Source organism: Macrotis lagotis, chromosome 5 (genome assembly GCF_037893015.1).
Source record: "Macrotis lagotis isolate mMagLag1 chromosome 5, bilby.v1.9.chrom.fasta, whole genome shotgun sequence".
Classification (NCBI taxonomy): Eukaryota; Metazoa; Chordata; class Mammalia; order Peramelemorphia; family Peramelidae; genus Macrotis; species Macrotis lagotis.
In genome coordinates, this window is record NC_133662.1 from 159,416,644 (window position 1) to 159,442,145 (window position 25,502).

At 38.7% G+C, this 25,502-nt stretch overlaps 2 protein-coding genes across 6 annotated transcripts in view; one reads left to right on the plus strand and one right to left on the minus strand.

The window, feature by feature from the left end:
- Positions 1–10,048, minus strand: part of EPM2A (EPM2A glucan phosphatase, laforin) — a 176,719-nt gene extending 166,671 nt beyond the window's left edge. For 3 of the 5 annotated variants that reach the window (XR_012468571.1, XR_012468570.1, XM_074187779.1), the window contains exon 1: positions 9,723–10,046. Coding sequence is in view for 3 of the 5 variants with exons in the window: in XM_074187779.1 (XP_074043880.1) it covers positions 9,723–10,029 (307 nt within the window). In the remaining 2 variants the exon portion in view is untranslated. Of the gene's footprint in view, positions 1–9,722 lie in introns of all 5 variants that reach the window. The other 2 variants (XM_074187778.1, XM_074187777.1) reach the window with 1 other exon arrangement.
- On the plus strand, positions 9,727–13,920 carry LOC141488059 (cyclin-Q-like). Its single transcript, XM_074187780.1, has 2 exons — positions 9,727–10,084; positions 11,187–13,920. The coding sequence occupies exon 2, from the start codon at positions 11,998–12,000 to the stop codon at positions 12,745–12,747; it is 750 nt and encodes a 249-aa protein (XP_074043881.1). The 5' UTR covers positions 9,727–10,084; positions 11,187–11,997; the 3' UTR covers positions 12,748–13,920.
- The last annotated feature ends 11,582 nt before the right edge of the window (positions 13,921–25,502 follow it).

A 25,502-nucleotide genomic window follows, 5' to 3' on the forward strand; every position in this document is an offset into this window, starting at 1 on the left:
AAGGTGGAAGACAGGGTTGACTGCTAACTTTCTGTCTACAAACCACAAGCTTCTTTTTCCCAATTTTAATTCAAATTATAGACCCCTTTAAAGTAAGTTTTTTTAATTTGTAAAATGTTCCAACTACAAGGTAGAGATTCCTGAGGGAATCTCACTTTGACAGACAGGTTGATAGACCTGTCCTAATAGATACAAGTCCTAATCCTATGGAATATTAGATTTAATAATTTTCCCATCTAAAAGCTTCCTATTCCACTCTGGGTATGCCCACACTCAAAATGTTGCCAATAGTATGAATTTTGGTTAAGAAAGCACAAGAGGGGTCTGTTGAATTATGTTCAAAACAAGTTTCCTAATTGTTGTAATTTTTAATTCCTCTTTTCTGTTTTAAAAATAAGTTCTGTAAAACACTCCTTTGTCACTAATTACTAAGCAAAAGTTAAGCTAACAATATAAACCCATCAATTGTTGCAATTAAATCATCTACTGGGAAACTTCATAGCTCAGATTTGGTTTTATTTCAGATAAATAATGTTAACACCTCTCCCTGACTGTGTATTTCCGTGATTATTTTTTGAAACCCAAATCAAATTAAAGTCTAGTCCACTAAAATGAAGAAAAGTCAAAGTATTTAATAAGCTCTCAGTAGTTATTTTTTCTTAGTCTGAATGAAATCATAAATGGTGCTATTTTCTCACTCTTAAATATATACCCATAAAAACCTATTCTTTTTTACCTTACATTTGTTTCTTTCATCCTTCAAATTCTGATATAAAAATATACTATAATTTTACTTATATAACAAATTAGCCCACTATAACTATTTTTAAGTCTAAATAATAAGCTGCCAATTAGTTGTTTTGTTAAAACAAAAAAAAAATTACTTTTCTTTTCTATTATAGTTGCCTACTGTTGGTTGTTGATCTCAGTCAGACACATTGCCTTTAAAAGGGAAATGAAATGGAAATTCAAGAATTCATTATGAACTTTCAGTTATAATTAATAGCATTGCTATTCCAAAGCAACTATATATGACCTATGAAGAGTATGGGATTCCATAAGAGAGACACTAACTTAAATTGATACCCTGTTATCTAAAATACCTCCTTCACCACACAGACTATGTCCATTGTTTACAAGAATTTTATGTAAGACCCAACTATTCCATGGTGCTTTCCCAGGCTAAACTCATTTATCTCTAGTTACTATAACATCTCCAGGATTAATTCTTGAATTGCATTTATCTCTGGAAAAAAAAAAAAAAATATATATATATATATATATATACATCTGCCATTTTTGTTCATATCCTCCTTTAAAGTCCTATTATGATGTTTCATTATGATATAAAAGTACCATTTTTTAAGACAATGGCAGCAGAACAAAATTTAGGCAGGGCTTACCAAGTTGAAAAAGCTCTGAGAATAGGTTTTTATCCTAGACAGTTAGGTGGCATAGTAAGTACAATGCCAGGCAAGAAGTTAAAAAGATTCATTTTCATGATTTCAAATATGGCCTTAGATGCTTACTAGCTGGGTGAACTTGGACAAGTCACTGCTTGCCTCAGTTCAGCATTCAAAAATATGTAATGAGGGAGATGGCTATCAAGAGATTATTTTTCTGACAAAAAAAATCTGTGGACACAATATAATCTGTGTTTGTGGGGGAAAAAAACATCCTCATGGATGGAATAATATGTATATACATCCTGTAGGAGGCAACATGGTATAGTGGTTAGAGAGTTGGCCTTAGAGCCAGGAAGAGGGATTCAAATGCCACCTCTAACACATACCGGTTGTATCTCTCTGAGCATATCAGTGCTCAAGGTAACTATCTATTACAACTTTAAGATGCAAAGAAGGTGCTGCCATTCATTTCTAGAAGTTTCCTTCCTGGGGAGTCCCGTTTAACAATGAAATCACAGGTCTAGTCCCTATCTTATCCTGTGACATATTCAAAAGACTCTGTAATTCCTTAGTAATATCTCCCATTACCTAGAATAGAGATGCCTTATAATCACAAGGAATGATAAAGGAATTCCATTGAATGACAAATTTCAAAAATGCTATAAAAATATACATATATATACATATATATGAACAAAAACAATACGACACTAAGTTCAAAAGAATGGAAAACCAGAAAAATATGCACATCAGAAATAATAAAAAGTAATTTTTAGAATTTGTATTTGTAATCTAATAATTATCATCTTTTTCACATCTACTTTCTGGACCTGAGATAAGACTTTATGCTAATTATTTTACCTTTCTACATTTCTGGGAGTATTGCTGCCACTTGAGTAACTCCTGAACAGTTACTCTGAACATTTTACCATTTCTTATCATATACAACATTTTATTTCCTTTCCATTGTTGTTGGCACCCCAACATGAGTTACTCATTAAAGAAAAAACAGAATTAGATAAGGAAATCACAGTTGAGAAATCCATCCACAAAGCAGTTTGTTTTGTCATTGTGGGAAGGGCATTAAAGTGATTGCCCAGTTGTCTTGGACCATTAATCATTTCTGAGGGCATAAAAGCAAAAGAAAAGGGGTTTTGTTGTTTGTTTTATTTTGTTTTTCTATCTCTATGTGACCTTGAGAATGAAAGAAGATGGTGAAAGCAAGATGATATTTTTTTTTAATCCCTAATTGAACCACATAACCAAAGCTATACTGGGTGCTTTTGCATGCAGAGAACATACCAATATATACACAATAAGCAATTTTCTAGTATTCCAAAGGGTACCTTTATGGATTTCATAGAAAGATAAAGGAAAAATTCATGGAATAGTTCAGTCTATGTGATTCACTCAAGAATCAATTAGAAATGTAGTATTTATTTGGAGGGATTTTTGTTTTGTTTTGTAAATACTGACAAGACTATTAGTCACATTACTGTATATAAAGAGAGATCTAGGTGGGGGAAGAGGTGTTGTATTCTACTTTATGACAAGTTAATTCATAAATCTAGATTCTCTGGATCACTATTTGTGGGTTACATCCAATATATTTCCAATTTAAAAGAGTTCTGTGACTAAATTAGTTTGAGAAATACTGGACTAGATAAATTTAAAATGAAATAAAATGAAGCATGAAGAATATAAATATATCACTCAAGGTTATATGAAACAAGAATGTGAATTTTGTAGAGAAGGGTAATTAAACTGGGACTTCTTGACTAGTCATTTAAATCACCACTCAAATCCACTCTGCAAGCTTTGATGTTTTTTTTATCTGTACCATGCATTTTATCCACATGAACCAATTTATAGAGAAGGGCCTTAAGTCACCTTAGATAACTTCGTTTCCCCAGGGAAAAGGCAGGCTTCCACAAAGTTCCCTAAATAACAGAGTAATAGACAGCAACATAGAGCCTGGGACATGAGTGAGGCTCAGATAACTATAGCATGCTAAGAGGAACAGTTTTTCAAATATAATAAAATGCTGCAAGTCAAACACCAAACATAAAAATCTACTACAACCAGTAAACAAATGTGTTAATGTAAAGGAAATGCTTTTTAAAATTCCTGTATAGAACTATAAATTTGGTTACAGTGGTTTTGTCTGTGCAAAAGCTTTTTAATTTAATGTAATCAAAATTATCTAGTGTGTTTTTAATGATGTTCTCCATCTCTTCCTTGGTCATAAACTGCTTCCTTTTCCATAGATATGAAAGGTAAACTATTCCTTGATCTTCTGGTTTGCTTATAATATTGTTTTTTATGTCTAGATCCTGTATTCATTTTGATCTTATCTTGGTATAGGGCGTGAGGTGCTGGTCTAATCCAAGTTTCTTCCATACTAACTTCTAATTTTCCTAACAGTTTTTATCAAAGAGAGAGTTTTCATAACCAAGATCAAAAGAAATATAGTATGGGGGGGTGGGGGGAGAGAAGTGAGATTGAGGAGAAAAGTGTAAAACTCAAATAATATCTTTAATCAAAATTTAAAAAAAAATAAATATATAGTAAATTGGTAAATAATGTTTATGGCTAGTGTTTCTAACAAAGGACCCATCTCTAAAATATTTACAGAACTGAGTCACAAATTTTAAAAAAAGACAAGCCATTCCCTAATAGACAAATGGTCAAAGAATATAGATACAAAGGCAATTTACAGATGAGGAAATCAAAGCAATACATAATCATATGAAAGATTACTCTAAATCACTAATTATTAGAGAAATGAAAATTAAAACATCTCTGAGGTACTACCTCTCAGAGTGGCCAAAATCACCAGAAAGGACAATGATCAATGCTGGAAAGGATGTGGGAAATCTGGGACACTAATACATTGTTGGTGGTGCAGTGAACTCATCCAACCTTTCTGGAGAGCAATTTGGAATTATACCCAAAGGGCAATAAAAACGTGCATACCCTTTGATCCAGCAATACACTACCGGGTCTATACCCTGAATCGATTATGACAAAGGGGGAAAATATCTATTGTATAAAAATATTCATAGCAGCTCTGTTTGTGGTGGCAAAGAAATGGAAACTGAGTGAATGCCCATCAATTGGTAGATGAATTAGCAAACTGTGGTATATGTATGTGATGGAACACTATTGTTCTATTAGAAACCAGAAGGGATGGGAATTCAGGGAAGAGTGAAGGGATTTGCATGAACTGTTGCTGAGTGAGATGAGCAGAACCAGAAAAGCATTATATACCCTAACAGCAACATGGGGTTGATGATCAACCTTAATGAACTTGCTCATACCAACAGGGCAGTAATCAGGTACAATTTTGGGGTGTCTGTGACAGAGAATGTCATCTATATCATGAGAAAGAATTGTAGAGTTGGAACAAAGACCTAGGACTATTACCTTTAATTTTTAAAATAAAATGTTGTCTTATTATGTAATTCTGCTATATCTCATACTATATGTTTGTTCCTTAAGGATATGATTGATTTATCTCTCATCACACTCAACTTAGATCAATCCATACTATGGGAATGATGTAAAAGACTAGCAAACAGCCTTCGGGGGGGTGGGGAGCAAGATTGGTGGGGAAATTGTAAAACTCAAAATAAATAAAACTTTTCTAAAATTAAAAAAAGAACTATAAATTTTATCAAAACACAAATCCTTAGCCTTCTCAAATCCCATGGGATTGTCACCAAAAGAAAAGCAAAGATAGGGGCGGCTAGGTGGCTAGTGGATAAAGCATTGGCCCTGGAGTCAGGAGTACCTGGATTCAAATACAGTCTCAGACACTTAATAATAATTACCTAGCCATATGGCCTTGGGCAAGCCACTTAACCCCGTTTGCCTTGCAAAAAACAAACCAAAAAAACCCCTAAAAAACCTTAAAAAATAAAGCAAAGATAAATAGGGACTGATGATAAAAATAGAATACTGATGATGCCTACTGATTCTTGTCTCTTTTATACTACACACATCTCTGACATCATCTTTTAAAATATCATTGATGTGGAAGTCTGTTATGAGACAAATGTTATTCCAATTGGGAAATAGCAGGAATTTGGGTAATTGGAGTACAATTCAGATGGGAACTTAAAGCTAAAAAAGATCTTAGAAGTCACTAAGTCCAGCCTCCCTCATTTTACAGATGAAGAAAATAAGGCCCAGAAAGGTTAAATGTCTTACCAAGGAAGTTTCTAAGATAGGATTTGAATCCAAGTGTTCACATTAAGTCCAATGAACTATCCACAATACTAGACTGGTCTTTATATTTACCTAGCAAATACCTGGGACAACTAGGTGAAGTAGTGGATAGAGTTCCAGACCTAGAATCAGAAGACTCTTTTTTCCAAAATTCAAATCTGGTATCCAATACATACTAATTGTGTGACTCTGGGCAAGTCAATTAACCCTCTTTGCCTCAGTTTTCTCATTTGTAAACTGAACTAGAGAAGGAAATGGCAAATTCCTCCAGTACCTTTACCCAAAAATGGGGTCTCAAAGAGTTGGATACAACTGGAAAAAAAAACTGACTAAACTGAAAGCAATCATTTAGATTAGGCCCTTATTACCTCTCTTCTGGGCTATTGCAATAGGTGGTGAAGTGGATAAAGTACTGGATTTTGTGTCAGGAAGAGGCGAGTTTGGAACCCAGTCCAGACATTTGTCACTTACTAGCTGTGAGATCTTGGGCAAGTCACTTAACACTGACTACCTCACATCCAGGGCCATCACTAATCATCCAGATTCATGTTGGTCACTGAACCCAAATGGCTCTGGAGGAGAAAGTGAAGATGGTGATATAGCACAGCTTCCCTGCCCCCCCCAACACAAACACACACACACACACACACACACAAACACACACACACACACACATTAAAATCCAAATCATAATGCTTGTCATGGCATCCCCATGTATGGACTGTTTTCCCTCTTTTCATCTGCCTGTTGGAATTCCTAGTTGCCTTCAAGACTTCAAGTTCAACCATACATAAAGTTATTCCCAGTGTATAAGTATCTGTTATCACCTTTGCCTCCAAGGTTACCTAATATATGTTTCATATGCCTATATATTACCCTCTCTAAGTTCACCTCCCAATTCCCAGGTTGCTATCTACTTCTCCCCTCTGGATTCTAAAGGTAAACTAAGGGGTTTCTAATACTATGGCTTATAAACCCCTATTAGGTACCCCCAGTATCAATTAACCATTTAACATCTCCCCAGATATCATTTAACCAATGAACAGCAATTGGCTTTTACAAAGGAATATTTACTGAGAATGTAGAGTCCTCCCAAAAGTCTGATACCCACTGTCCCATAAGAACATATAGAATCCAGGCAAAAGTAGATTTGGGTTTAGAAAATACATGATTCATAATTCCTAGTTGGAGGGAAATCCTCTCTTCCTGGAGAACTTGGAAAGGTCTTAGTTGGTTATAGCTTTATAGCTCTCTTCTTTGGGTGGCTATAGCTTTCTTTCTTTCTTCTTTATACATTTGATTGATTAGCACAGTGCTTAGCACATAATAAACATTTAATAAATATTGATTGATTGCTTTTTCTCACAGCCATTTCAATCCCTCTAGATTAAACCTTCCTTTAGAACAAAGTAAAACAAAAACATACAATACAGAGACTGGGACTGGCAATGTGCATGATATTCTCCCCAAGTTACTCCCTTTTTGTTAAATTTAACTCATTTGTCTTTTATTAAATCATTTCTCAAAATATTTTGGAGACACCCTGTTTCCCAGAGCTAAGGCTTAAACGAGCTGGCTGTGTCCTGAGCTTGGTCCAACAATAATCCTCTGGATAATCTCACCCTCTGGCAAAGTATATTGCTTGGACCAGTACCAGGTATTCACTGTGGGATTGAGCCCCTTCTATTTCCCAGGGCCATCCATCACATGTTCATAATCCCTGTTCCTTGAAACTGCCAGGTACTGGATTCCTTGTTTTTGTCACAGAACTCTGATTCTAAATCCTGTGGATTAATCACAACCTCCAAGACAATGATTGTTTCCACAGGACCCAGAACCACCTGTATCATTCCAAAAATTGCCAAACATGAGGACATCTCAAACTTAAAAATGACTGTGTGGTTGTTCGACCACTTTTATGTATAAAAGAAGTCTCAGCCTCAGCATCTTTAAACCCTCCTTCTTGGGGGGGGGGGTCTGTTTAGAAATGCTATTTTTCTCACTTTGAAATCTATTAAACTCCTGTTTAAATCCCAACTCTCCAATTCTTAGCCAGCTCTGCCCCAAGAACCATTCACAGGTTAGGGACCCCTTCTGGTCTGGTTGACACAGATTCAATAAGTATTTATTATGTGCCAGACACTATGCTGAGCACTGTGAGTATAGTAAAAAACAAAAACAAGCCCTGGAGGAGCTCAGTAAGTAGAGACAACAAGCAAACAGTATGCACATGAAAGACATATACAGGGTAAATTGGAGGAATCCTGGAAGGAAGGAGCTAACAATGGGGGAACCCCCTCCTTTTTTCAACTATTCACATGTGACTTACTTTGAATAATTTTAAGTTTAAAACTAGAACAAAAATGAGATGCTTGTAGGTCATTCAAAAGTTAATATAAAGAGATTTACTTAACCACAGCAGGAAAATCATTGGCAAGTTGATTCAGCTCCCAAGAACAGCTCCCCAACCTGAGTTACCACCATGATCCCATCAGGAAAACATCAGAGAATCCTAGGAGCATCTTGTGGCTGCTTTGAACCTGATAATGAGGATGTGGTCCCCAGAATCTGAGGGTCCCCAGAGCTCACCAAGTCCAGAAAAATATCTCAATACCTTTCAATGAAAAATTTAAATCTAATTTTAAGGGAAAATCTAGTCTAATTTGCATGGAGGTTCAGGGGATGGTTGTGATATTATACCTACCTTAAACTAAGCTTCCTTTTAGAAGCCCTGGTAGAAACTCTTTTTTCTTTTTTAAGTTTTAGCAAGGTAAATGTGGTTAGCCCAAGGCCACACAGCTAGGCAATTATTAAGTGTCTGAGTCTGTATTTGAAGTCAAGTACTCTTGACTCCAGGGCTGGTGCTCTATCCATTGTACCAGCTAGCGGCCCTGAAACTTTTTTGAGAGAGAAATTTTTGTCTTGGCTTAGTTTTTTTGGTTTGTTTTTGTTGTACTGTTCTGGGTTCTAATGAATACCTTGGTTGATAATCTAATCTGCAACTCAATTGTTAACCTAATTTTAGAGATGAGTGATTTGGGTTTTCTTTTTTTTTTTTTATTGGCAGTTCAGTCATATCTGTCTTACCAGAATCTTCATGACCTCATTTGAGGTTTCCTTGGCAAAGACAATGGAGTGGTTTGCTATATCCTTCTCCAGCTCATTTGCCAGATGAGGAAACTGAGGCAAAAACAGGGTGAAGTGACTTGCCAAGGTTGAACACTAGTAAGAGTCTTTAGATAAGAGTTGAATGCAGGAAGGTGACTTACCTGATCTCAAGCCTGGTACAAATTACAAAGAGGATGTGTAGGAGGTACATGGGGAAAGAAGGATGCAAAATGGAAGTTGGGGTACTTGTAGCATGGACTTAGGAATGGTATAAAGGGACTTGGCAGGGAAGCAGTTAGACCAAGCAGGAGAGAGAGCAGGAGGCCTGGTTTCAGGCCCACTATCTGAATATGGATGAAACAACTCCTTTTTGCCCCTCTTTTTTTTTTAATCTGTAAAGTCGTGGTAATAATAGCACCCTTCCTCCTACAATTGTTGAGGATTAAATTATTATTACTGTAACAGTCAAATTAGACCTCAGGTGTATTCCAATTCTGTGACCCCTTTAAGTCGCTTAACACATTTGCCTCATTCTCCTCATCCTCGTGGAGCAGTGGCCCTGGAGTCAGGAGGGCCTGAGTTCAAATCCGATCTCAGGCACTTAATAATTACGTAGCCGTGTGGCCTTGGGCAAGCCACTGAACCCCATCTGCCTTGCAAAAAAAAATAAATAAATAAGGCCAGAGCTTGGCTTCGGGAGCCCCGAGTTCAGGCCTATACAAGCTGGCCTCAGTTTCCCCGTCTGTAAACCAGGCTTAACAGCCCGGCCTCCTGGGGCCTCGTGAGGACGGAAGGAGAGGAAGAGCCGAAGTCACTCTCGGCTGTGCCTTAGCGCCCCAGCAACCCGGAAGTCCCGCCTTCTCCGGGTGTGCAGGGACGGGCGGGGCGGGCCACGTGGGCGGCAGGCCCGGGTCGGCCGGGGTCAGCGCGCGGCGGGGGCGGGGCGGGGCGGGGGCGGGGCCGGGGGCGGGGCCCTACCTTCCCAGGAGAATCCTCCGCCCGGCTCCCGCTTCAGGAACTTGTACCAGAAAGTCTCGGGGCCGCCGGGCCCCGCCCCCTCGGGCCGCGGCTCCCGGGCTTCCGGCGGCGGCTCCCCGGCCAGCTCCACCTCCGCCAGCCACAGGCCCGGCTCCTGCAGCCCGCCGCCGCCGCCGCCCGCGCGTTGCATGGGCACGGCCCTGTGCGGCTCCCATCGCCCCAGCTCGGCCCGGGAGCCCACCAGCAGCACCTGCGGGCGGCCCTGCGCCACGCCGGGCGGCACCACCACGCCGAAGCGGAACAGCATCGCGCGGGCCGAGCGCCGCCGCCGCCGCGCCTGGGCCGGGCCTGGCACACGCGGGGTAAATGTCAGCCGGGGGCGCCCGTCACCACCTGGCGCGGCGGGGCGGGGCGGGAGGGAGGGAGGGAGGAGGCGGCGGCCGACCCCCGCCCGGGCCGCGGCCCACGTGGGGCTGGCCGCGGCCTCCCCTGGGCGGGGAGCGCAGCGCCCCCTCGCGGCGGGTGGGCGGCGCTGCCCCGCCGGGCCCGGACCCGGGCCACCGCCGCTCCCCGCCGCTGCCCGGCGGGCAACGCTCCCACTACACGGTAACAGCAGACTATGCCGTAATTTTACCTTTTTAAATCTTACTTATATTTTTCTTACATAGGATCCTGGGAGCATTTGCTGGCTAGCAAGCTGCAGATCCTTGGTAAAGCCACTCAGTGAATGTGCATTAAGAGCACCAGCCCCCGAGTCAGGAGTACCGAGTTCAAATCCGCATCAGACACTTCATAATGACCTAGCTGTGTGGCCTTGGGCAAGACACTCAACCCCATTGCCTTGAAAAAATCTAAAAAAAATAGAAGTCTACCGCTGGTGGTGAAGGCACCACTAGGGACAAACCAGCTCCATACTGGTTAACCTGAGGATAATCAATAGAGACATCCAGAGGAATAGGGAAAGGCTTCTAGTAGGGGAGACTGGAAGGAAGCCAAGAGCTGAAAATGAGAGCAGGACGAATATCCAGTGAACATGGGAGTCTTTTCCCAAAAAGACAACCCATATCATTGGATGGCAAGGAGCCAAGTATAAAATAGCTACTTCTTAACCAAACTTCTACTAGTTCAGAGGGCAGAAAAATATCAATTAGGGTAGGGTAGAGACTTTTTTTTTTAATTTAGGTACCCTTCAATTTTTATTTTTTTTAGTTTTTGCAAGGCAGTGGGGTTAAGTGGCTTGCCCAAGGCCACACAGCTAGGTCATTATGAAGTGTCTGAGGCTAGATTTGAACTCAGGTACTCCTGACTCCAGATCCCATGTTCTATCCACTGCACCACCTAGCTGCCCAAAATTTTTTTTAAAAGTAGGAAAATGGCATTGAGAAGATGTCTAACCCCTGTCTTTGCAATTTGATCCTATTTCATTTGTCTAAGACTGATACTCTTTTTCTTTTTCCACTTAAGAAACAACTTGAAGCAGCTTCAATCTGACCCATTTCCACGGATACTATTGATGCTGAAAATGCAAAATGAACATTCTGCAGAATTTCACAAAGATAGTTCCAGTCTACCTTCTTCTACCCAGATGATTCTCAGCCCAACTTGTCCATCTACATTGTCTGTCACAGGTTTATGAACTGATGTCCTGATTCAGTTGCCTGGCCATCCAAAAGCTTTTCGTATTCTGCACAATAGGCATTTTTCATCCCCTTCCCCCCCCCCCCCATTTGGAAGTTTCATGATGTTCCAGGGCTTGATGTAATGAACACAATATTATCCACAAACAGGAACATCAGAGCACCCCACTGTCCACTTTTATTCTCTATGTGACATCTTCCATGACAACTACGTGGACCTTTTGTGAGCATCCATCTTATGTTATGCTTAGTAATTGAAGTCTTGTTATCAACAGAATCTCTGCATTCAAAGAGACTACTTGTTGGAAGAGAACACTTAAGTGGTAATGTTCTAATCTCTGAAATCAGAGGCTTCTTTATCAACCAAAAGACACTAAATATAGTGGAATCTTGTCTTCTCTGTACCTTTTGGGCAGCTGGATGACTAAAGATATATGGTGTGCTGTAGGAAATCTTATGAATTCTGATGGGTTCACTGTTTTAAAGTTCCCGTGCTATGTATATGCAAAGACCTCATAACAGTAGTGTATACTTCCTCTTTTGTTTCATTTTGTCCTTTTGTGTGACTTGAATTGGATTTTTGTTTGGCATTAAGGAACCCAAGGGTCCAGGTGTGCATTGAGGTGAAGGTGTTAGTCATGGAGTCTAGACAGAGTGAGGGCAGCACAGAGGGTGAAGAAGTGAGGAAAGAAGGGCACCCAGCCTCTGAGGCCAAAGTCCACTTCAAAGTGACACGATTCATCATGGAGGCCGGTGTCAAGCTAGGGATGCAATCCATTCCAATTGCCACAGCCTGCACCATTTACCATAAATTTTTCTGTGAGACCAAATTAGATGCATATGACCCTTACCTAATAGCCATGTCAGCCATTTACTTGGCAGGTAAAGTGGAGGAGCAACACCTCCGAACAAGAGACATCATCAATGTCTCTCATAGGTATTTAAATCCCAAGAGTGAACCTTTGGAGTTAGACTCTTGGTTCTGGGAACTGAGGGACAGCATTGTTCAATGTGAATTACTCATGTTGAGAGTTTTGCATTTCCGGGTCTCTTTCCAGCATCCCCACAAATATCTGCTCCACTACCTTATTTCTTTAAAGAATTGGATGAATCGTCATAGCTGGGAGAGGACTCCCCTCTCTCTGGCAGCCTGGGCATTGCTGCGGGATAGCTATCATGGAGCATTGTGCCTTCAGTATCCTGCCCAACACATAGCTGTAGCGGTGCTCTATCTTGCTTTGCAGTGCTATGGAGTGGAGGTGCCTGCCGATTCTGAGGCAGAAAAGCCCTGGTGGCAGGTTTTTAGTGAAGACCTTACCAAGCCAGTCATTGATAACATTGTGTCTGACCTGATTCAGATTTACACAATGGACACAGAAATCCCTTAATTCATCCAGGGAGAAGTAAACATTTGCTTTGTTTGAAGGTTGGGTCTGATCCACTCAAAAGGGTCCCAACTTCGAAAAGTAGATAAGTCACAGGGGGCAGTTTTGCATTAGCAAAGGGGGAAGAACTAAAGGAATTGCTTTCTGATATTCATGTAATGGTGCAGTGATTGACTGATAATAAGCATTCCCCCCTGTGCATGTTTAGACCTTGTTGTGTTTGGATATGAATAGGTCCACGTTGAAAAAAGAATGTACTGTGTTCAGTTGCCTTCTCAGTTGCACCTTAGGAAATTTTGAAGGTGAACCTTTTGAATTTGGTGCAGACTATATTTAGACATCTCTTCATTAAAACAAAGCCAAAATAGAATACTTGATTGTAGCCTTTGGGATATATTTTCAAGCCATACCTAGACTTAATCTTGTAACATAAGTGAACAGTATTTTATTTTACATAATAAAAGATAAAAATTTTTTTGTAAAAATGTGAAAATAGGCACATATTTTAAGAGATGTCAATGTTCTGTGGACCACATTGGGGATAGGAGGAGATTATATTAACCTTTTCTTTTTTCATTTTGCATTCTCTTCCTCTCTCCGAAGCATAAAATATGATTATCTTTTCAACACAAATGTTCTTCCAGTAATCCTTTATGTTCATAATCTTGGAACACCTTAGTCTCTGAAAAAGTTTTCGGTAAATCCTGGGGCAAATGAGAATTAAGTAGTGGGGACATTCTACTGATGACCTATGTGCAAGAAAGGTAAAAGGGAAAACTGTTCATGAACCAGTCATGTAACCATCAGGGAGTAATAGAAAGACAGTATAAATGATGGACTGGTAGTCACAAAATGTAAAAAGCTGAGAAAGGCCTCTAGAATAATGGGTAGCTATGTGGAGAATGTCTGAGACACCAGGGGTAAAGAATCACAGAAGTAGAGAGGATAGGAATAGGTTATTATCAGCACAAATTGGATGAGATCATGGATTGATTAAAGTGTTGGAAGAATAGCAAAACACTTTTACAGTTCAGAAACCAAGAACATATTGCCAACAGTTAGCCAGAAGAAACAAGTCATCTTAAGATTTTCACTTATGTCACTTCCAAAAGAAATTTGTTGTTTATTAAACCTGTTTGTTGATTTCCTAATAAAAATTTTTTTCATGTTTCTGTTCTTGATTTTGATTTCTATTCTTTTATAAGACATTTTTTACAAATATGTAAACTAAACATGAAGATATATTATTAGTTGTGGATGAACAAGCCATGAAAAAATGACTCAGTGGGATGGAGTAAATGGACAAGGTTTCAAATGTTTAATATCATTAAGTTCTCGGTCTTTCCAGAGAGCTGCTTGTAAAACATTATATTTCACTCTGAAAAATAGATCCTCCAAGAAAAGCTTGATTGGTTACTAAGCATAGGGACACAACTTTAAAACCCATGAGCAAGGGGCGGCTAGGTGGCCCAGTGTATAGACCATGAGCCCTGGAGTCAGGAGTACCTGAGTTTAAATCCGTTCTCAGACACTTAATATGTTACCTAGTTATGTGGCCTTGGGCAAGCCACTTAACCCCATTGCTTTGCAAACCCCCCCCCAAAAAAAACAGCAAGACTGGTGGGGGGGAACCTCTTTAATGGAAAAACAGGCAGACTTTAAGTAACCACTTTGTGCCTTGAATTGTTAAGATTGCATTCAGTTATTAATATATTCTTATAATCATGTGTGAAAGGCTATTAGTATGTCATTGCAGGAGAGTATAGTACACATTTTGAGCAGAAAAGATGATAGACCCCTTGATGTCTTCAGGAAAACAGATTTTCACAACATTTTGTGGGGAATGAGGGAATTGTTATTTATATAGGAAATCCCTCACATTCTTGTATATTTCTGATTCATTTGTATATCAGTATACTTTTTTTTTTAGGTTTTTTGCAAGGCAAATGGGGTTAAGTGGCTTGCCCAAGGTCACACAGCTAGGTAATTATTGTGTCTGAGGCCAAATTTGAACTCAGGTACTCCTGACTCCAGGACTGGTGCTCTATCCACTGAGCCACCCAGCTGCCCCTATATCAGTATGCTTTTAAACATGCATATATCTTCTGGACAAAGTTCACCACGCTATTTTTTAATTTATTTGGGCCCTCTCCATCTTCTGGATCAAATAGTTTCTGTAAGAAAAAAAATTAACTTCTAGCCATAAACTATTCATAAAATGGATTAACTTCTATCCATAAAATGGATAGTTTTTCTGTCCCCTCAAAATAGCTTGCATTTCGATAGGTTTGTTGGGGTTTTTTTTTAGTAGGAATGTGTGGGCTATATAGCAACAAAACAAAAATACATGGTATTTGATTTTGTGGTTTATTTCTGATATGGTATTTCTGATGATCTCATTTTGCACTAGGTAAAATTTAGGCCAAGTTCAGAATCATATTTAGATCAGGAAAAATGTTTCAATACTGCTTTACAACTTTATTGTTAGTCATGTAAACCAGCTAAAATTTTAGAACTAGTTTGCCATTGAAGTGATAATAAAAATTGTGTTCTAGCAAAAAAAAAATCAACTGGTGAATAAAGGAGGGAAAGCCAGTTATTTGTAGATAATTTATCAGAGGAACAATCCCACCAAACATAAAATCTAGGGAGCAGCCAGGGACTGCAGGGATAGTTTGTGACTATCTTTGGGGTCACTGGTAACTTAATAAATAAATGATGAATATAAATAAGTAGCTAACATTTGTATCGCATTTACTTTGTGTTGGGCTCAAACATATCTCTCCCTGCTAGTTTTCAAGTGAAGGAAAAAGAAATACTATGGATCTTCTGATATGGAGAAGTGTAGGTAGTCTGCAGCAGCAGCAGTAGCAAACTTATCTTTCCACTTGGGTCACCATGTGGTTGACTGCATGGTGCCTATGTTTCTGCTGTCCTTATTGTGTCCACTTCTAGATGTTAAGTGAATGAATATCAGAAGTAGAATGAATCAGCTTATAACCCTGTGAATTTCAGAAAGATTAAAAGACCACCAGAGGACCAGAAACTGGAATCCCTTTGAAGAATATTGCAGCAGCTTAGGCATGGGGGGAAACCAGTTGTGAGGAACCACATGATTAAACTAGCCCAAAATTGAAGCAACCCAGTAGCTGAGACATATATTGATTGGTTGTATAGAGAAGAGAGTGTGCTTCAGTTTGGGAAGTAGGAGTGTTTGTACATCTGTCCTTGATAGTCTTTCTCAGGAGGTAAAAGTTAATCAGTGTTAAATGCTATTGAGGAAAAATCTACTGGTTGTGTGATATGAGGCAGCAATCACTTGTTAAATGAGATTAAGATCACAGGAGGTGATAATGGAAGGAAGACACCAGATGAAAACTCATAAGCAATAGTACTAAAAAAGCTCCTCAATCCTTTAGGGTTACCCCTAAAACACACGAAAGCAGTATCCTTGCATTGGGGAACTCATCAGCTAGTGGATTGGAACAGTGGTACCAGAGTCTATAGAGCTATACATATACATTGCTAGAACTGTTTACATTTACTCTTCACACTGATTTTGAACTGGAAGGAACTTAGAGATCTAGTCTAATTGACCCCGACTCCATTTTACAGATGAGGAAACTGAAAGCTAAGAAAATGACTTCCCACGGATCATTACAGACAGTGGATATGCTGGATTTTGATAGCTGGAAGACCCAGTTTCAAATCTCACCTTTCACATTTACCATTAGTGTGACCACAGACAATTCATTTTAACTCTAATCCTCAGGTAACTCTGTTAAATTATGTGGATCACAGTTTGAGTTCCCTCACTAGTGAAATCTCAGATCAATAAGTGAACAAGTCTTTTTGAAGGACTTTACTCCATTACCAGTCCTCAGCTAAATGCTGGAGATAAAAAGAAAGGCAAAACAGTCCCTTCCTTCAAAAAGTCCCAATAGTGGACAGAAAATGAAAATAATTAGCCACCAACAATTTAACAAAGTTGAAGATAAAAAAAGAGTGATGTCATTAGTAACAGTTGAGGCAGAGGCAGACAGAAGTTGTCACTTGTCAAGGATCACATAGCTACCCAGAGTCTGAAGCTGGACTTGAATCCCTTCTCCAAGCCCTTGTAATGCCTCTAATAGCAGCTAAATATTTGATGATTGATTAATTGATTGATTGATTTAAATGCTATTTCCTGGTAGGGCAAATGACTTTTAGAAAATTCATCAATCTTTTTTTCACTCAGCTATTCTGTCCCTATGAGTGGGTATGCCAGGCAGACAATATCATTATGTCATCTGAGATAAACATAATCACATTCAGTTTTCAAACTTTCTGAGGTATAAGATCAGTTAGTGTAACCATGAGATTCCTTTTTCTGTAAATTATTGTGTTTACTATGAAAGAATATTTTTTTTTTATTTGGGCAGCTAGCTGGTACAGAAGATGGAGTACTGGCCTTGGAGTGAGGACAGCTGTTCAAATCCAAACTCAGACATGTAACACTGTTTGACCTTGGGCATCTTACTTAACTCTGACTGCCTTGCATCCAGGGCCATATCAAGTCATCCTGATTCATATCTGACCACTGGACCAGGTGGCTCTGGAGGAGAAAGTGAGACTGGTGACTTAGCACAACCCCCCCCACACACACTCATGTGCTTGTCATAGCATCACCTCCCTGATGTCATGGTCTTCTTCAAGAATAAAGGACAAACATCATTCTTTTTAAAGAGTAATGTCATTCTTTTTAATTAGTGCTCTAAGGGATTCATTTTCCAGAATCATTTCCTATAAATCTCTAGATCTGATATAAACACCAGAGGGTCACTGAAGAAAAAATACTGGAGTTCAATTAACTTCGGGCACACACACAGATATTATACATATATATATATATATATATATATATACATATACATATACATTATATACATATATGTATATATGTTTATACATATATAATGCACACACAAATACAGTTATAAAAAAGTGTATATTGCATAGAAAATAAATATGATAAAAGAATTGTTACAATGCTTTCTTTAGGAATTCTTTAGTTAAATAAAATCATACTTTATTACACCAACATAATAGAGTGATTGCACCATTCTAACAATGAGAGAAAATTCAATTAATTGTTCAACTTAGAGCTAGAGAGACTTTAGGGATCATCAGATTCAACCTTTTCCTTTTAGAGATGAGGAAAGCATGACCCAATATAACAAAATATCTCAAAGATTTAGCACTTATTTGCAAAACTAAATCTAGATTTAGGGGAAGACATTAGGGAGCTATGCTACCTGTAAAATTCTTCATTTCCATTGTTTTGTTGTTTTTATAGCTTTTGGCAATATTCTGTTAATAGTTGAAACTCTAGCTGTGCATGAATAAAATTCTGCCTTGAAACTTCAAATGCTCCTAGTGATTTATTATCAACCTGAATAATAAAACACAACAGATTCAGTCCTGAAAAGAGAAAAAAACTTATTTTCAAACTGTATCCTTCAAAAATAATTGCACTATTTTGACTATGGGGGTAATCTGCTGGTGAGAAATAATAATAAGGTATAGCCTTTTTGGTTTTTGGTCTGTTTTTTTTAAATAGACACTCCTCTTGCAATGTAATGATGCAGTATCTATCAAGATAATTAATCTTAATGTTTAGAGTCCCTGAAAGTGAAAATTTATGAAAGTAGTAAGAATATGCTGGGAGATATTGTATCTTGAAGAAGAAAAAGTCTCTTCTCCCTTTCTTTCCTCTTCTTTCCCTTTCCCATTTATCACTTTAAAATATAATATAGGATAAATTATTATCTCTTATATTAATAACCAATTATTGAATTAGGGCTAAGATTCCCCATCTTTCACTTAGAAATTAACCCCTCTAGGCTATTCAGACTTTGAAGTACAGGCTTGAAGAGATGAATTGTTGGGTGAAAATTTCCTCAACAAGGAAAACTCACATCTGATCAAATGGTAAAGAAATTCTAATCTAGGTGAACTGTTGAATCAGGTCCATTGTGTTTCACTCAAATAAATCTGAGTGGAAGTGGACTCCCCTTTTGTCTAGATTATCAGAGAGGTGATAAAGGTATATATCTTTGACCAGGACTGATTGATCAGAGTCACATTCCCTCATCCTAATAAGGGATAATAAGCCTCCTTCTCATTATAATATTCAATCTCTCATTACTCATTAACCAATCAGAGATGATTTCTATCCTCAGGGATACTCACTCTTCCAAGGGCATATAAGGGTTCCATGAAGAGTCTTTTGGCTTAAGAGAGGTGGCCAAATGACCATCCTTTTATTCATTAATCTAGTTCTAATTAATAAAATGGTTAATTATCCTGAAATTATATATATTGGATTTTTTGATACATCACAAAATCCAAGATGTATATATATATATATATAAATAATTTCAGGATAATTTAGCGCTAAGAAACAGGAATGTTTGCTACTGAGTGATGCTTTCTAGGAAGGAAGCTATCAAGAGAAACAAATAGGCCAACTAAATGTGTCTTTCTTGCCCATTTTCATGTCCCTCTCCTTAAGGATAAATTCCTTCCTCACTCCCCAATTCAATTTAATTGAATGAAAACATCAAGAACCTGCTATAAGCAATGAACCTGTCTTACTGACATCTCAGATTCAACCTGCCCAAAATGGAACTCCTTTTCCTTCTTTCTTCACCAACCTCTTCTCCCAACTCCCCTTTCTTTGTTGAGACTTTTCCAGTCAGATCCCCAGAGTGAGACACACACTACTCTTTACTCTCTCTAATCCTACATAACCAATAATTTGCAAAATGTGTCAATGATACCTATACAATATCTTTCTACTCACATAGCTACCACTGTTATTCACATCACTGTCTCTTTTACCTCTTGTTTAAAAAAAAAGACAAAAACGAAAACAAACCTCTTCCTTGGTTTCCAAACATTGAATCCTCTCCAATTGGTTTTACTCACAGCTGCCAAAATAATCTGACTAAAGTTCATTTTTCTCTGCTACTTCTGAATCTTCAATGGCCTAGGCATTAGAACCCTTCAAAACCTGGCTTCAACTTATCTTTAAATGAATCAACAAGTATTTATTAAATGCCAAAGATGTATTAGCTGCTGGAAATACAAAGGCAAAAATGAAAGTTACTACCCTCAAAGAGCTAATACAAGGGGAAACATTTCCAGAATCTTTCAGTATATTCCAAGACTACCCTACACACACAATATGCTCCAGGAAAACTGGCCTCCTTGCTCTTCTTCCCTGCCTTCATGTCTTGTCCTTTGTCACTGAAATGGACTCATCTCTTAGACTGATGCATCAACTTTCTTCATGGTTCAGTTCAGACATCTTCTTTGGGAAATCTTTCTTCCTTCCTCTAATCATTATTACTGTCTCCCTCCTCAAATTGTTTTGTATTTATTAGTATCATTAGATCATAAGCTCCTTGAAGGCAAGAATTATCTTTTGTCTCTTAAGCACTGGGGATATAAGGCAAAAAAACCAAAATGATGTTTGCCCTAAGGGAGATAGCCTTCCAGAGGGGATAGTACAACATGCAAGTAAACACACAAAAATATACACAAATTTGTTACAAGAGATCAAAGGAACATAGAACTAGAGCTAGAAAGGATTCTACAGGTGATCTAATCTCTGTTTTGCAGATGAGAAAACAAAAGACAAAAAGTCTTCCTGTAGAAAGGATTTGCTTTGAGAGAAGAGAGAGAGATGGAAGACTCATCTTTTGAGTTCAAATCTAGTCTCAGACACTTACTAGCTGTGTGACCTTGAGCAAATCACTTAAACCTGCTTGCCTCAATTTCCTCCTCTATAAAATGAGTTGGAGAAGAAAATAGCAAACCACTCTAGTACCTTTGCCAAGAAAAACCCCAGATGGGGTCATGAAGAGTCAGACAAAACTGAAACAACTTAACTACAGTATCCTATACCACTTACTAGCAGGTTAAGAGAGGTATAGATTCATACTTTGAAAGACAGATTAGATAGATGATAGATAATTAGACACAGATTAAATAGACAGGATAGATAGGTAGATAGAGATGACAAATAGGTAAGGTACCATATTTCCCCATGTATAAGACACACCTGTGAGGGGCAAAAGTGCTGACTTCTCAGAACCATAGTGCTAAATTAGTCTAAGCCATAGGCCTCAGTTTCTATTTCTCAAGAATCAAGTGAGTGTGAGAACCCGGATATCCGGCTAGAAAATTTATGTCACCCTAACCATATCAGATGTAAACAAAGACAGACCCTCCTGGGAAAGCTTAGGTATACTCCCCTTCTCTTCAGACCATCAAGTTTGACCAATTGTTTTAAGGGTCAGAAGAAAAGAGGAGGGGGAATGGGTTGTGGTTTTTGTGGGTTCTTTAAACCCTGCTTCAGCTTATGTAATTCAGCTTTTCCTGCTCTCTCTCATAAAGAGTTAGGAACTGACCTGCTTCTTGCAAGAACGGAAATAAATTTTTGACTCTTTGCTGCCACTTTGAGAGGACTCCAAGTAGTCATTTTGGGTTAGGGTCTCAATACCCCCCCACACACCTTAATTTGGGGGCCCAGAATTTGAAAAAAAATGTATTACATAAAGTTATTGAACTCAAGTTTTATTCTTCATAAAATTCTTACAACTCCTCATCCCTGTCAAAACTCCCATCTGTTAGTTTGTCCTCATCTGTGTTAGAAGACAAGGCTCTGACTGCTCTCCTGCCTATGCTCCCATGTGGGGTTGACCACAAGCACTCCCTGGACAAGTGTGTTGTGTGGATGCATGCTCAATCCATTCTGTTTCATGAACCTGAAGTGCAAATTGTGTCTCCTTTGAAATCAGTCATTTCTTTTTCATCAGCAATTCTTCTTGCCTCCTGCTGAACCATCTTTGTGGACACAGGAATTCCAATGGCCCTTTGCTATTCAATCCATCTCTTCACTTTCCTCTCTAAATCAGGTCATTTTGCTGCCTTGACTCTCATGGCCTTCTGCCCTGCTATTTTTCAGTTGGGTTTCTTCTTCCTGTAGCCAGTCTCAAATTGTTTTCTCAGTTGGAGGAGGACCAACCTTATGTTCAGCAACAAGATTTCCATTCACTTTTGCAAACTGGATCATTTTGAACTTGAAATCAGCACTGTAAAAAATTTTTTCTGGACCATTTCTGGGCAGAACATGGTAAAAATAATGTAATATACCAGTAACAAATGCAAAACAATGAGCACAAAGACAAGTGTGTGAAAAAACAGGAAGTGCAAGTAAAAAATCTACAACAACTCTATAAGATGCTCCCAGTTTTTATACCCCAAAGTTTTTTTAAAAAGAGGGCATCTTATACATAGGAAAATATGGTAGATTAGAAAAATAAGCATATACATATATAACTTATCTCTCCCCTCAATTTTGCATCATTAACTACTATTGAACACAGGGTATGTCCTACATCTCAAACTCAACATGACTAAAACAGAGTCATTACCTTTCACCAAACACTCCTCTCTTTCAAACTTCCCTATTTCTTTCAAAAGCATCACCCTTCTTCCAGTCTATCAGTCTTGAAACAAAAGCATTATCTTCAGCTTCTTACTATCCTCCATTCCTTACCCCAACCTACTTCAATCAGTTGCCAAAATGTGAGCACAAAAGGATGATGAACACAAAAGTATGAAGGGAAAAAAGTGAAAGATAAGATCAGGGAATTACTGATGTCCAGTTTGACTGGACCAGGAAGAAATTGAAGTATAAAAGTGTGAAATAAGATTGAGAACCTAACCTGAAGCTAGATAATAAAGAACATTGAATTTAAGGCAAAGGAATTTATGTTTTAGTTAAAATGCATTGAAAAACCCCTAAAGGATTTTGGTCAGGGAAGTTTCCATACAGCTGGAAAAATAATCATCTTAAAACTCAAGACTAACCATTTCACTGCCCTGCTCATGAATCTTCAGGCGCTTAACATTTAAAGTTCTTCAAAAGCTGGCTCCAGCTCACCTTTTAATCAATCAACAAACATTTATTAAGTGCCAACTATGTGCCAAGGACTGTTAGAGGTGCTAGAAATACAAAGACAAACATTCTGACAGAGGCATAAGGAAGATTAATCTGGCGACACAGTCAGTCAACAGGCATTTTTTAAGAACCTACAATGTACCAAGGAATACAGATTCAGCACTAGGGATGCAAAGATAGTTAAAAAAATTTTTTTTAATTCACATCCTGCAAGAATCTCACATTTTAATGGGGAAATGCTATGTAAATGACTTAAAAAATAAATGTACAGTAACTGAGGTAAATCTTAGAGAGGAAGGTACTAGGAGCTAGGGGAACCAAAGAAGGCATGAGCTAAAAAATCTAAGAGGAAGTGATGTGGGAGAGCATTCCAAGTATGAGGACTAGCCAAAGAAAGTCAGGAGATAGAGTGTTTTGTTTGAGAGAAACCAGGCCAACCATTGCAAATGGAGCATAAAATTCATATAAGACTATTAGAAAGGTATCTTTAAATTATCTTTAACTATCTTAAATTGTTTTTAAATCTGATTATCTTTAAATGCCCGGGAGGTAGTCAGGAATTGACAGTGCTTGTTGGAATGGAGGTGGACCAGTGACACAGTCAGCTCTGTACTTTACAGTTATCTGTGTAGAAACATTGAGACATTATAAAGGTAAAAACTACAAGATTTGGCAATAGATTGGAGATGTGTTGGGGTGGGGGAGGAGAGTAAGTGGAAGAGAGAGAAGAGAAATAATACCTAGGTTGTAAGCCTGGGTGACTAGGAAGATGTTGGTGCTTTCAGCAGCAAAGGGAAATTCAGAAAGAAGATGGTTTGGGAGGAAACATGAATTCTGCTTTGTATGTGGTAAGTTTGAAATGCCTATGAGAAATCAAACTTGAGATGTCCAATAGGCAATTTGAGTTTAGGAGAGAGGTTAGAGCAATTAATAAATCATTGAGTCAATTTCAGCTGAATGATGGGACTGGAAGCCAAATCCCAGGGAGTTTAGAAGCCAATGAGATAGAAAGTGAGGACACCCAGTGAAGATGGCCTTTTCAAAGAGATGAGATAGAGAATGATATTTGGTAGAAATGAATGAATCAAGTGAGAGTTTTTTTTAAGGATGGGGGGGACAGGAACATAGCACATTTGGGTGAAATCAATGATAGAGTATTGGGCCTGGAGTCAGGAAGATCTGAATTGAAATCCAGTCTCAGATACTCACTAGTTGTATGACTTTGAATGAGTTACCTAATCTGTTTGCCTCAGTTTCCTAAATGGTAAAAATGGAAATAATAATAAAACCTCCCCCTCCAGAGTTGTTGTATAGATCAAATGAGATAATATTTCTAAAGTATTCAGCCAATAACTTACACATAGTAAATTGGCACACAGTTAAATAAATGCTAGTTGTTGTTGTTGTTGTTATATTTATATGTAACAGAGCCAGAAGATAGGCAGAAAGACTAAATATTAGAAAGTAAATGAGGGCAATCTGCTGGAGAAGAGTGAAAAGATGTGATCAAGAATGTAAAATGGAGGACGGATGACTTCCGGCCAAGATGGTGGAGAGAAAGCAAGCACTGTGTTAATCTTCTGTTCTTCCCTCATAAATGATATGAAACAAACCTCTTAACAGAAATCCAATCAACAAAACCCAGAAAGAGAATCTAGGAGAACATCTACCTCAAAGCTTGTCTTCCGGGATCATGAGTGAGCCTGGGTGTAGAGGGCAGGCTCTGCCAGAAGCACAGGACAGGGTGATCGCCTGAGAACCTGAGAGCAGGACTGGCCTAATCTGCTGCAGGGGCAGGGGCCAACTGGGGAGCAGAGGCACTGGTGGTGGCATTGATTCTCTGGAGCTTGCCAGTAGGGCTAGAGGGTGAGTTCCAGTGTGGGAGAGTTACAGCCATTGATCCTTGAGCTCCTCTGTTCTAAAGAAACTCAGAGTCCATTCCTTCATTTTTAGCTGAGGCCTTTTCCCAGAACAAACACAATCACAGCCCACTTCTTCCCCAGGTTCAGGTGTGTGAGCAGCAGAGGTCCCTCAGCTGTGAATAGGGAGAGCAATTACCTTGCCCATTGTTCAAAGATAAAAGTGTTCAGCAGCTTCAACCAGGCCAAGGGAGAGGGTCTCAAATTAAGGTCACAGACTTTCTAGAGAAAGCAACTAACACAGCCTACTGGCCAGCCCACTTGGAGTTATTAAAAATAGGGAGTAAAGCCTCTAGGGATCTCAACACAAAACCTCTTTGAACTAGTCCCTCCCCAACACAAGGCCTTAGTAAAATGAAGAAAGTCCAGTGGAAAAAGGAGGGTCCATAAAAAAATTCCTAGAAGAAAAAGACCCTAATTCAGAGAGACTTAGGACCTCTGAGGAGAATATGATCTGGTCTTCAGCACAGAAAGATTTCCTTGAAGAAATCAGGAAGGAGTTTAAAAATCAATTGGGTTGGTGGCTAGGTGGCATAGTGGATAAAGCACCAGCCCTGGAGTCAGGAGTACCTAGGTTCAAATCCGGTCTCAGACACTTAATAATTACCTAGCTGTGTGGGATTGGGCAAGCCACTTAACCCCATTTGCCTTGCAAAAACCTAAAAAAAATCAATTGGAAAATTTGGGAGAGAAAATTAACACTTTGCAACAAGAGAAGAAATCCTTGGAAAATACAAATGGACAAATACAAAATGAGAATAATTCTCTCAGATTCTCAATTGGGAAAATGCAAAAAGAAAATAATTCTCTCAATTGGTCAAATGGAA

Bases quoted from the DNA above. Each gene is read 5' to 3' on its own strand.
- LOC141488059 (XM_074187780.1), top strand. From the start codon at position 11,998: ATGGAGTCTAGACAGAGTGAGGGCAGCACAGAGGGTGAAGAAGTGAGG.